This window comes from Hemicordylus capensis, chromosome 6 (genome assembly GCF_027244095.1).
Source record: "Hemicordylus capensis ecotype Gifberg chromosome 6, rHemCap1.1.pri, whole genome shotgun sequence".
Taxonomy (NCBI): domain Eukaryota; kingdom Metazoa; phylum Chordata; class Lepidosauria; order Squamata; family Cordylidae; genus Hemicordylus; species Hemicordylus capensis.
Genome location: NC_069662.1, coordinates 8754081 through 8767561, shown reverse-complemented (window position 1 = coordinate 8767561; position 13481 = coordinate 8754081). Strand labels below are relative to the sequence as shown.

Genomic DNA, 13481 nt, shown 5'->3' with positions numbered 1-13481 from the left:
GTGCTTAGAATGGGACACAGTATTCCAAGGGAATTTATTCCATGACCCACTCTTTCACTCTTTGTAGTTTGCTCATTAACTGATCAAAACAACTGATGTAACTATCTTGGCTAATTCGTCACTGACTTCTACCCCGAGACAGGAAAGCTAGAATTTCTCCAGGGTCTTAATTCCCTACCCAAAGATGCAGAAGACACATAAATGCTTCCTCCAAGATTAATGCCCTTCAGACTTGCTTCTTCTGTATGGCAACAGATCTGCATTGATGCTGAACAGCTTTGGGGGTGGCACAGAGCCTTTATGGAGCAGTGAGAAGAAACGTGTCCTCTCAGGCCAGGCAATCCAAGTTTTCCTTCAGATTCAGAGGCACATCTTGGGCGAGGATGATGTGATCTGGCATCAGCAAAAAGAACGACCCTGAGAGTAAAGAACCAACATCCCACCATGTAGTTGCTCCCTCTTTTCTGCATCAACAGTGTAAGAGAACATCTTTTTTCTCCACCTTCTCCTCTTTGGTTCTGTGTTCTCTTTGGTGCTCAATGTCTGTTTTTATATCTACACCATATTAAAGGCAAACTTTTGCTCTGGCTACTATAGTGGCTTATCATTTATACAGAACTTGTAACATGCACAGACCTTTAAAATAACGGGGTTCACCCTTACAACCAACCCTTTGAGGCGTGCTGCTGCCCTTGCCATTTTATAGATTGAGGACCCAAAGACAAGGTAGTGGCCGATATCCATTTGCATTGGTGCAAATGAGTCAAACTTGCAAGGCTGTCATGCTTGTTAGTGATGCTCAGTCTAGCATTGCACTAGATCTTTGCACTAGGACAAGGGTTCCCAACCAGCGGTACTCCAGTGGTTTCTGAACTACAATTCCCATCACCCACATCCACAATAAGTTGTAGCTGGGGATGATGGGAGTTGTAGTTCAGCAACATCTGGTTGGGAACTCCTGCACTAGTGCAATGAAGTGTGAAGCCTGTGAAATATCTCATACGTTTTGCAGCGGAATGTCATAAAATAGGACAAGAGTACATAAGAACATAATATAAGAACAGCCCTGCTGGATCAGGCACAAGGCCCATTTAGTCCAGCATCCTGTTTCACACAGTGGCCCACCAGATGCCTCCGAGGAACCCACAGGCAAGAGGTATGTGCATGCCCTCTCCCCTGCTGTTGGTCCCCTGCAACTGGTATTGAAAGGCATCGTGCCTCTGAGGCTAGAGATGGCCCACAGCCACCAAACTAATAGCCATTGATAGACCTGTCCTCCATGAATCTGTCTAAGCCCCTTTTAAAGCCATCCGAGCTGGTGGCCATCACCACATCCCATGGCAAGGAATTCCATAGATTAATTATGCACGGTCTGAAAAAGTACTTCCTCTTCTCGGTCCTAAATTTCCCAACCTTCAATTTCATGGGGTGACCCCTGGTTCTAGTGTTGTGAGAGAGGGAGAAAATTTTCTTTCTGTCCACCCTCCCCACTCCATGCATAATTTTATACACTTTGATTATGTCTCCCCTTAGTCTCCTCTTTTCCAAGGTAAAGAGCCCCAGATGCTGTAGCCTGTATAATTTTGAGCTTTGTGCAGCTATGCAATCTTCCTGCGCTAGCACAATTTTGTTCCTTGAGCAAGCACTACATTAGTCTGGATGTCAGCCAGAGAAACATACCCAAGGCCATAGAGTGTGTTAATGGCAGAAGCAGGAATTGAGCCCAAGTCTCTCCTCATTTTAGGATGCATCGGGGACCTTTTGCAGTATGGTATTTTTTTTACAACAGGGTTGATCCTGGAATTATTTTTATTATGATGATTTTAATCCCATGTCTAGATTGCATAGATGTCTGAGGACTGACTTGTGAAAAAGATCCAGGAGGTTCATGGGTGGTGTACATATGCACTCGCCCCCTTGGTCAGCTGGCCTAGTTCCACTGATATTAATTGATAATTTTAAGTCAAGTTGGAAAAAAGCACTGGAGCTTAAGTTGCCCTATCCTGGGTTTTCAAGTGAGGTTTTATTGTCAATGGGCTATGAAAAAGGTTTGATAGATCTATATCTCCAAGAGGATATAGCCAGTTTATCAAGAGATGTTTTTCTTAGCAGTGGTTCTCCTCTGCTGAGACCTGCAAGTTATCTATATTCCATCATGGTTCCCAAGCTAAAAGAGCCTTGGCATTAGCCCGGAAATGTATCGGCAGCCAGTGTAGCTCTTTCAATACTGGAGTGATATGGTCTCTCTGAGATTACTAACCTGGCTACCCTATTCTGGACCAACTGCAGTTTCCCACATACAAAGGCAGCCCCACAAAGAGTGCATTGCAGTTGTCAAGCCTGGAGGTTACCAGCAGATGTACCACTGTACTGAGGTTGTTTATCTCAAGAAATGGATACAGCTGGTGTATCAGTCGAAGCTGATAGAAAGCACCTCTGGCCATCACCTCAACCTGGGAGACCAGGGAGAGGTGTGGATCCAGAAGCACTCCCCAGACTGCGTATCTGTTCCTTCTGGGGAATATAAAAATCATCTCCTGAGTTCTGACCACACACAATAAGTACCTTAGTCTTATCTGGATTCATGCTCAGTTTGTTATCTCTCATCCAGCCCATCACCGCCTCCAGGCATGATGCTGGAAGGAGTCCAGCAATGACTAAATAAGTTATCTGCCTTTAAAGTTTTTTTAAAAAAAACACCAAGATTGTGCTTTTCTTATACCCCTTAGGAATGTGTTGACTGGCTCTGAAATGCCAAACCACACAGTGATCCTGGAATTCATTCTCCTTGGAATTCCCAACACAGAAGGCATCCATAATATCCTCTTTGCTGTCTTTTTATCCTTCTACCTGGTCACCTTGCTTGGTAACCTGCTCCTCCTCTCTGCAGTGATCTCCGATGTACGCCTCCATACACCCATGTACTGGTTCCTCTGCAATCTCTCTCTGGTAGACCTTGGCTTCTCCTCCATCAGCACACCAAAGTTCCTGGCCAATCTCTGGGCAGGGAGCAGAACCATCTCCTTGGGTGGTTGCATGTGCCAGGTCTTCTTCTACCACTTCCTGGGCAGCACCGAGTGCCTTCTCTACACAGTCATGGCCTATGACCGGTATGCAGCCATCTGCCATCCACTGAGATACACCATCATCATGAACCAGAAAGTGTGCGCCCTTTTGGCTGCCGGCACATGGTTCACCAGCTCATTCCATGCCACCATCTTGACCAGCTTGACCTTCACCTTGCCGTACTGTGGCTCCAATGAGGTGGACTATTTCTTGTGTGACATTTTCCCAGTGGTCAAGCTGGCTTGTGCAGACACCTACATCATTGAGACAGTGAGCTTCACCAACATTGGGGTGGTGCCGATGGCCTGCTTCTGCCTCATCCTCACATCCTATGTCAGAATCGCCATCTCCGTGCTGAAGATGCGCTCAGCGGAAAGCCGACGCAAGGCAGCTTCTACTTGCGCGTCGCATCTGACCGTCGTTTGCTTCTTCTTTGGGCCTTGTGCGCTGCTCTACACTCAACCATCCCTGAGTGATGTGTTAGCCACCCCTATCCAGATTTTCTGCAATGTGGTCACCCCCATGTTGAATCCAATGATCTACACTCTGCGAAACAAGGAGGTTCAGGCAGCATTTAGAAGGATGAAAGGTAGCTAGATCCTTTCCTGAAAACCAGCAAGAAAACTGGACACAGAACATCATCTGTGTCTTCCCATCTCCATGGCATGATAGAATAATATGTTGCTATTGCACCCCCACTTTGGTAAAATAAGGCACAGAGTTGAGCAGTTGTAAGAGTAGGCAAACCACCTTTACTGCCAGATTATCTGGACCCATTTCAAACTGGTTTTCGGGCAGGATGTGGGATGGAGGCTGCCTGGGTCAGCCTGTTGGATGATCCCCAATTAGGAATTGACAGGGGACGGGTGACTCTGTTGGTCCTCTTGGGACTTTTGGTGGCTTGCATACCATTGACCATGATATCTTTCTGGCCTGATGGGGTTGGGAGTGGGAGGTTCTGCTTTGTGGTGGGCCATTCATACCTTTTGGGTAGATCCCAGCAGGGTGTTGCTTGGAGACTGTTGTTGCTCTTCAAAGTGAGAGCTACTGTATGGAGTCCCGCAGGGCTCCATTCTGTCTCCAGTGCTTTTTAACATCTGCATGAAACTTCTGGGGCTGATAATCAGGAGATTTGGTGCAGGGTGTTAGCAATATGCTGATGATGCCCAAATCTATTTCTCCATATGAGTTTCATGAGGAATCGGTGGTGTAACCCCTCTAAATGCCTGCCTGGAATCGGTAATGGGCTGGATGAGGGAGAACAGAACAAGACAAACAAGTTGAAGCCAAACAAGACTTCAACAGAAGTTGAAGCCAAACAAGATGGAGATATTCATTGTGGGAAGTCAGAACTTAGGAAGTGGTTTAGACCTGCCTGTTCTGGATGGGATTACGCTCCCCCAGAAAGAACAGGAACATCATCTGGGAGTAATTCTGATACTGTGGAAATAGAGTCAGGGCTGTATTTCTCCTCCTGGAGATGCTGAATCTTGAATGGAGCCACACAATCTCCTCCCCCTCAGTCTTCCCCACAGATCTGATCCAATGCGTCTGCCCTCATGCTCTCTTCTCTGATTTCCCCCTGCACCTCCTGAGCCTCACTCCCGAGGCACTGAACTCCAGACAACCCCCTCCCTTTGGAATCTTCAGCCAGATCTAACCAATCATAGTCCAAGTGTAACTCTTCCAGCTGATTGACCAGCACCTTACCTTGTGGAGGTCTTCCATTGGTCTATTCGGGATGTCACCAAACACATAGATTTTTTAAAAAACCAGAGTTACTGTCTGTACAATCAGCTGGCCAAGTAAACAAACACTTCACTAATTTGCCATGTATCTGCTCCAGTTCATCCAGAGAACAGATATAAAATGTAACCATCTACCAAGCAACAATTCACCACAGAAACATTAACATTAGAAATGTACACAAAATGATTTTTAAAAATTTATTTCAAATTTGAATTGAATTCCAAATATTCATTTTGAATTCAAATCACATTCAAATTTGGTAAGAAAATTCAATTCAAATTCAGTTCGGCCCTTCTTTGGCACCTTTAAAAAACCAATCAGGGGGCTTGAATGATTTTAAAAATGTGACAAATGACTGCCAAAGTGAATTCAAATCAATTTCAAAAAGTGATTTTGAATTCAAATCAAATTGCCATTTTAAGGGGTGATTCGATTCAAATTTGAATCACTAGAATCACCCATATTTGAGTTGAATTGATTCAAGTTTGAATCGATTTGCACATCCCTAATTAACATTATTTAACCTGATTCAGCTATCACTTTAAGTGTGAGTTAGGAGTTTTGCAGACAAACACACAGTGGATTTGGCTTCATGGAGCAAAAAGGACCAGATCTCCTTTAAGCTGATATAATAGACTTGTGATGGATGCCACCATGAATGTTGCTGCTTGAGGTTCACATAAGGAGTCAGAATTGCTCTAGCTGTCTTCTGATATCGGAGTATTCACCTGACGTTATTAAAGAGCCCATGACAATGATCTTCAGTATTTTTTTTAAGCAGGGGCCACTTGGGCAAAAAAAGAAAAGGGGGGGAAAACTTCAGCATGACAGCCATTTTCTACTGTGCTGACCTCTGCCCAGTGCTGCACTTTTCCTAGTGTGGGTGTGATGTTATTTTGACTTACCCTGTCAGATTCACTTACCAGGTAATGTTTTCTGATGGACAAGAATATAATTTTCTCTTACCCGATCAGATTTCAATGCTGCAGTAATGTTCTATTAGGGAGTAGACCATAATTTCTCATCACTGTGTCAGATTTCAGTACGGGTGCAAGCTTTTCTGATGGGTAACATTTTCTGATGGACCATAATTTTTCATTACTCTGTTCAATTTCAGTACCAGGGTAAGTTTTTCTGATGGTTGATGTTTTATGATGAACTAGATTGAAATGGTCAGTATCCATTTACATTTCTATAGTGGGGTAAGCTTTTCTGATTAGTAACATTTTATGATAGACTAGACTAAACATTTTCAGTATCTATTCACATTTCAGTACTGGCACAAGCTTTTCTGTTGGATAATGTTTTATTATGGCTGAGACTGAAAATTTCCAGTCCCCATTCACATTTCAGAACTAGGGCAAGCTTTTCTAATGGGTTATTTTTTTATGATCAACTAGTCCAGTATTATTTATTATTCTGTCATATTTCAATATCTGGCAAGCTTTTCTGATGGGTAATGTTTTATGATGGACTAGACCATAATTTTCCATTACATTGCCAGATTTTAGTACTGGGTAAGCTTTTCTGATGGGCAGTGTTTTATGATGGACTAGACCATAAGTACCTGTTCATATTTCAATAATGGGATAAGTTTTTCTGGTGGGTAATATTTTGTGACGGAGTTGGCTATACATTTTCAGTACCCATTCACATTTCAATACCAGCAGTTTCATTGGTAGTACTGATCATGCTGCAGTGGCGTGCCTAAACAGTTCTAAAAAGATAGTTACAGATTGGGCACAACTAAACCTTTCTAGAATTAATGACCCACCCCTTTCCTATAGCTGGATGTTATGACGTTCTTGCAGAGGCTGTCACAGATAAACCTTGTTTCTGAGCAAGCATTGCCTCTGTCTGTCATGTGCAGAAAAATACAATAAAACCTACCTACCGGATGGCTAAGAGAATGGGTTATTAAATCCATTTTGCCTAAGTGTCACTGCATCACATTGAGTTGCCTATGCAACCCGTGACAGACTCTCACAACAGCCACTGGGTGGGGTGGGTGGTGGGAGAGTTATGAATTCTGATGACTACAGTTCTGTGATGGGCTGGCCATCAGAGAAGAGTACCTTGTCAAAAGTGTGAGGAACTGCTGTATTGTAGGATAACATCAAAGGCAGTGCTTTATGAACCTGCAGGTTCTGAGTTCAAGTCCTGCCTTGCTGCCACTCTGTCTTTAGGCAGAGTCGCCCAAATATAGGAAAAAGAGACTTTTTGTCTTCCTATATCTTAAACGCAATGGTCTGGAATTTCAAGCAGCATCTGCCAAATTCCTGTACATAAAGGTGAGTGAGTGCAGGATAACGGCAAAGGGAGAATTGTTTATGAACTTGTAGGTCCTGACTTCAAGCTGCAGGTATATACTTGAAACGTCTCGTTCCCAAGCATCGCATCACACTGTGTATGCTTTCAGGCTTCTACTTGCTTGGAGGAACATTATTGAATGTTACTATGTTCTTAGCCTGCATATCAATTGAGACTGATGAAATGTGCTCCTGAAGAAGCATCCAGTGAAACAGCTATTTATCCTGGGGCAGCTGTAGTGCCTTTTCTAGTCTCTTCAGTCGTCATCCAGCAGAGTACACAGCATGTATTGTTTCCCTGCTCTCCACTTCTGAGACTTTGAGTACAATCGATTACATCCCTAATCATCGCTCCCAACCACCAGACACAGTAGAGTGCCTTTGTTTTCCCGTTCCGAGGGTTTATGAACATATTGGATGCATGTATTCACACTGGGAGAACAAGATTTGCTATTGGGAACGTGAGCTATTTCAGAGCCACATATTGATGCCAACAGACTCTGGGCTCCTAATGGGAGTTTATTATTTATCATCTGTTTCTGTGTATTGTATTCTATCATTCATACATGCTGTCTGTAGACATCTACCTGGCTGGTTTTTTGTATAGTATATTTCAGTCATACATTTTCTGCATATATACTGTTTTTGGTATATCCTATATTACATTTAGCACATTAATTGATTAAATCCCATTTCTATTTAATTGCCTATTCGATTGGTTTTCATTTTGTTCATGGTTTGTTTTTGTTTTTCTCCTTGTGGTACCGTGGACCCCCCCCCCCCTTGATAAATTATAGTTCAGCACTGGACAATTAGTTATGTATTGGCTGTAGATCATTGACAATACAGTAGATACCAATACGACAAATATTTATATACTGCATTTCAGCAAATGTTCCCAAAATGGATTAGATAGATAGATAGACAGACAGACAGACAGACTGATAGATACAGACTGATAGATATAAAGGGCTCACAATCTTAAAAAGAAACACAAGACAGACACCAGCAACAGCCACTGGAAGGATGCTGTGCTGGGGGTGGACGGCCAGTTGCTCTCCCCCGCTAAATAAAGAGAATCACCACTTCAAAAAGTTCCTTTTGCTCAGTTAGCAGTTAGATAGCATATATCAGGTTGGAGGATGAACAGTAAACAACCCCCTAAGCAAAAGCATGTGGCTAATATTATTAGGTCCTGTAAGGTGTTGCCTGTGTAGATAGGAGAGCAGAACTGGCTTTGGGGTTTGTCGCAAGGTCTACTCCTGAGGTTTATGTCCCTATTAGCCGATTTGTTATTGATTCAGAGTGCATTTTAGCTTAGAGCAGGGGTTCCTAACATTGGGTCCCAGATGTTGGACTACAACTCCCATCATCCTCAGCCACTATGGACTGTGGTTAGTTGTCTAGGGACCCAAGGTTAGAGAGGAGAGCGGGTCTTGTGGTAGCAAGCATGACTTGTCCCCTTAGCTAAGCAGGGTCTGCCGTGGTTGCATATAAATGGGAGACTTGATGTGTGAGCCCTGTGAGAGATTCCCCTCAGGGAATGGAGCCACTCTGGGAAGAGCAGAAGGTTCCAAGTTCCCTCCCTGGCAGCATCTCCAAGAGAGGGCTGAGAGAGACTCCTGCCTGCAACCTTGGAGAACCTGCTGCCAGTCTGTGCAGACAATACTGAGCTAGATAGACTTATGGAGCCAGGTCTCACGATCAGTGAGACCTGGTTTTGGAAGGGAAGCGGGAGAGCGGGATAAGCCCGTTCTCCCTGTAGATGATCAGGGATCTGGCCGCCCACACGATTGCCAGCTCTGTGACAGAGCTGGCGGGGGCTGTGGGGAGCGGGGGCTGCATGGCCCCCAGAAGCTCCAGTATGCCCTGCACGAGTGCACTGGGCATACTGGGGAGACCCCTGGAGCCGGGAGGCAGCTTTTCATGTGTTTGTGTTAATAACTGCACCTGTGTTCATTTCAAAAGTGAACCTGGAAACAGGCCCTTCAGATGCATGGTACATTTGTACATTGGACTTCTGTACCTGTGTTCAACATAACATGTGAATGATTGTACTTGTGCATAGCTCTGTACCTGTGTGTACTGTACACTTGTATGAGTGTTGAGCATAAAGTGTGAATGAGCCTATATCAGCAAGAACTCGAATATATCAGCAAATGATTCTGGTCTGCCTGATCAAAATTAATGTCAATTTTATTGGAATCTGGGGGTCCTGGTTTGTGCACACTCTTGTGTGGTTTGCAAAAAAATCATCCCTATCCTGGGTTGCAGCACGCCAACCAGAATTTAACTGGGATCAACCAATGGAGTTCAGATATCAGTTTAACATACCCAGTTAATGTCTGGTTGGTGCGTTTGCTAACCCAGGATTGGAAGGTTGTTTGCAGTCTGCATGACATGTTCTGTGGGAGCACTTCCCCACTGGGAATCCCAGATTCCTGGATTAATCAACATTGGTTTTGATTGTGTGAACCAGCCCTATCTGTTTAGGGCTGAATTGAGACCCGGGTTTCTCCCTCACAAGAGGCCCATTCACATGTTATGTCCAACACTCGTACAACAAGTGTACAGTGTACAAAGGTACAATCATTCACATGTTATGCTGAACACAGGTTCAAAAGTACACTTCCTATCTGTACCCTGCATTTGAAGGGCCTGTATCCAGGTTCCCTTCTAAAATGAACACAGGTACAGTCCTTCACACAAACACGTGTACGAGTGTACAGACATCTGTATACTCGTATAGCATAATGTTTGAATCGGGTTAAGGACGGTTACATTTCCCCTGTAAAGCCCCAAATATGTTGTTATTGCTGCCTTCTGCTGTTGTTTATGGCCACTGCACTTAACTTGTATACGTTTGAGTTTTGCATAGAAATGTCACATAAATTTTATGGCTCTGCTGTTGACACATTTTCTTCTGTGCCCGCATCTGTGAAGAGGCCTCTAGTCCATGAATTCTTATGCCCTGTGAAACCTGTTATCTTTCAAGTGCCCCAGGACACACACTCTCTCTCTCTCTCTCTCTCTCCCCTTAAAAGTATATTATTGAGTCTCAGTAGAGTAACTGTGTGTACTGACCTTGGGGAAAAGAAGCAATACATGAAGCACAAAGAGAATCAAGGAGAAGAACAGGAACACCCAGCACAATAAAGAGATGTCAGGAGGAGCGGAATGGAATAAATGTCAGCAGCAAAGTTTATCTCTGGAGAAAATGATATTTTCTGCCTTGATCCCTCTACCTCCCCCTGCAGTAAATAGGAAGGGAAAAGATCCAGGTTTAGTACCAGGAAGGTAACCTTTCTTGTTTTCCCTAAATGTTGTCTGCACACTTTATCCCAGTTCCAACATTATGCTGTACAAGCATCGGTAGCTGCATGCATGGAGACATTTTTGTGTTGCTTTGCTATAAGGCAGTTTCCTATCCTCCTCTGTTCAGTTGTACAGATATCTCGTTCCATTATATCACTATCTGCAGAACAGTGAGGTCAAGAGAACAAGTTCCGACTCTTTTCCCTGCTGTCACCAAAATACTAACGATCTGAGATATGGGCCAGTGACTCTGATGTCGTGCCAAAAGTTGTTAGAACATCACCATGGTTGGGAACCCCTGCTCTGGAGAGGTGGTTCATTGGATGTATATGGATCTGGACTTATTTAAAACAACAACAACTAAGTATGGTGCAGTAGGAAAGGCAATGTGATATAGTATCCACTGTATCAGATTTTGACCCAAGAGATTTGGGATCAAATCCTCTCTCAGCCATGATATTCGCTTCGGAGCAAGGTCATGCACATGACCATACAGGCTGGCAGGTGGGGAGAGCTGGTGAGGAGGCATGATCTCCCTCCCCAGTTTGCTCTGCTGCTCGCTGTTGCACATGAGTGATGCTGCCGCAGTGAGCGCTAGAACCGGGAGCAGGAGGAGGAAGTCCTCTGGCAGCAGGAGGAGGAAGTCCTCTGGCATTCCTCAATGTTCTGTGCCAGGAGCATTGTGCATTGAGGGATCCTCCCTCAGCCAGGCACTCTTGCCACCCAATTTCATGTATGCTCAGGCTGCTTGTAGTCCAAGCATACACATGACCCAAGCGCCGGGGTTAAGGCCAGGATTAAAAGTAGGGTTAGGCAGGGCAAGAGTGCCGGAATCGGGACCAAGAATAGCTTCTAACCTACTGCACTGAGTTGTAAGGGTAAAAGATTTCTCGTCTCCCCGCAAAAAAGGTTTTGCTGACCTGAGTCCCCTGGAGGATAAAAATGAAAGAAACGATGTGTGTGTTATGAGCTCAAGGTCTCAGTAACGTCTCCTGAGTGGTAGCTGGTCAGGATCAGGTAGGGGACAAATGGGGAGATTGGTGTGTGGATGGGGGAAGAAATTGCTGGTTGGCTGAGACTGGAGTCATGTCGGTGGGTGGGAGAAAGAGCTGGGCTGTGTGTGTGTGAGGGAATAAATTAACTACTTGGTGTGTTGGCACACTGTGGGGATGTGGTCAGGCATCGCTATAATTGAACAAGGGGGGATATCCCTGGTGCCCTGAGAGGGCCCCCTTCCTGGCTCGGCTCCCCTCGGCTCTCCTCTCCTCTCCTCAGCTCTCCTCTCCTCTTCTCTCATATGTAGTAGGTATATATGCTTAAAAAAATGTTTCTGAGACAGAGGAATGAATGCACACATTGCATGTGAAAGTGTCTGTGTGAGTGGGAAATGTGAGACATGATTTGCATAAGAGTGAGAAAAAGGGCATGCCAAGAGTGTTTTGTTCTTCACCATGTCCTTTCAGTTCTTCTGCAGCAAAGGCAGGGGGTAGGACTGTGCGCATCGGTAAAGTCAGAGCCCGGTAAAGTCAGAGCCCCGACATCGAAGCTCCCTTTCCCCACCACCAGGCAGGATTATATCATGGGGCAAGTGCCCTGGGGTAGCACACTGGTGGTGGGGGCCCTTTAACTGGCCGCCCAGCACTGTCATGGGGGTGACTGGGCAGAGAAGCAATAATTGGGAGCTTGTGGGGGACAGGCAGGGAATGATGCGTGGCAGCCTGGGAAGCCTGTGAGGCTGATGAGGTGACACACAGGCTTCTGGGGATTGTAGTCCCATTCTGAATGAGACTGCTATCCCCAGAAGCCCCTGTGTCCTCCCAGCAACTGTGCGGGCTTCCCAGGCTGCCATGCATCACTTGCTGCCCACCGCCCAAGCTCCCGATGATCGTTGCACCACCCAGTCCTAATTGAGGCGGAGGGAGGAAAGAACCTGGGGGGCCCGGGGGCCCAATCTCATTTTTTGTCTCAGGGCCCATGCCAACATTGCTATGCCCCCATTTGCGGTGAAGCTTGCTGGTCTTGTGGCAGCAAGCATGACTTATCTTCTTAAGCTAAGCAGGGTCTGCCCTGGTTGCATATGAATGGGAGACTAGAAGTGTGAGCACTGGAAGATATTCCCCTTAGGAGATGGAGCCACTCTGGGAAGAGCAGAAGGTTTCAAGTTCCCTCCCTGGCTTCTCCAAGATAGGGCTGAGAGAGATTCCTGCCTGCAACCTTGGAGAAGCCGCTGCCAGTCTGTGAAGACAATACTGAGCTAGATAGACCAATGGTCTGACTCAGTATATGGCAGCTTCCTATGTTCCTATGTACCTCAGGTGCAGGCAGGGGGCCTGGGCTAGGCCTCACAGGCCTCAGGCCAATTCAGCCATGTAGTACTTGACTGGAGTACTAGTGGTGATGGATCTGCTGCCTGGCACAGCTGAGAGAAAGGGGCAGCTCTTCTGGATGGATGGATGGATGGATGGATGCTCTAATCTAGAGAGTAAAGGTTCTGTGTCTAGAATCTTGTATGCTATTTTTGTCACTAGCAGAGTGATATGGGTGGTGACCGACAGCTCCTGCCACTGCCACTATCCTTTGTGTGCCTGCCTGCCTCCCTCTGCTGCGGCCTGCCTGCCTCTCTGCACATCATTGGTGGCAGCAAAGAGCTGGCATATGGGCTAATGACATCACTGTCCCGTGCTTTTCACCAGGTGGTGACATTATTAGCTCATGTGTTGATCTTTTGCTGCCACCAGGCAGATGGGTGGGTGGGTGGACTACAAAGGCAGAAGGCACGTGGCTCCCTCAGCCTCTCCCCATTGGGTGGCCTGTGTTCAATGAACATGGTCGCCCAATAGTAGCTCTGCCTCTGCTATTTGTCTTTCTGATAACTAAGTGATTCTTAACCAAACGTGCAACATTAGGAGTTCTGGGTGAGTTGGGATCGGCCCCCACAAAGGGTGCATTTTAATTTCCAATGTATGTACCAAACATCTTGGTATTTCTCTCTTCCCCAACAGTTATCATTCAAATTAATTTGCAGGAAGCAATCGTGCATGA

General features: G+C 45.5%; 1 protein-coding gene across 1 annotated transcript; it reads left to right on the top strand.

The window, feature by feature from the left end:
- Positions 1–2751: 2751 nt before the first annotated feature.
- On the top strand, positions 2752–6906 carry LOC128330778 (putative olfactory receptor 10D4). The gene is made up of 2 exons (XM_053264099.1): positions 2752–3658; positions 6881–6906. Exons 1-2 carry the CDS (start codon positions 2752–2754, stop codon positions 6904–6906), a joined length of 933 nt encoding a protein of 310 aa, XP_053120074.1.
- The last annotated feature ends 6575 nt before the right edge of the window (positions 6907–13481 follow it).

Excerpts from the sequence above, each read along its gene's own strand:
- LOC128330778 (XM_053264099.1), top strand. The coding sequence starts at position 2,752 with ATGCCAAACCACACAGTGATCCTGGAATTCATTCTCCTTGGAATTCCC. Across the intron at positions 3,659-6,880 it reads ATTTAGAAGGATGAAAGGTA|AGAAGAGTACCTTGTCAAAA; the intron begins GCTAGATCCTTT and ends GCTGGCCATCAG.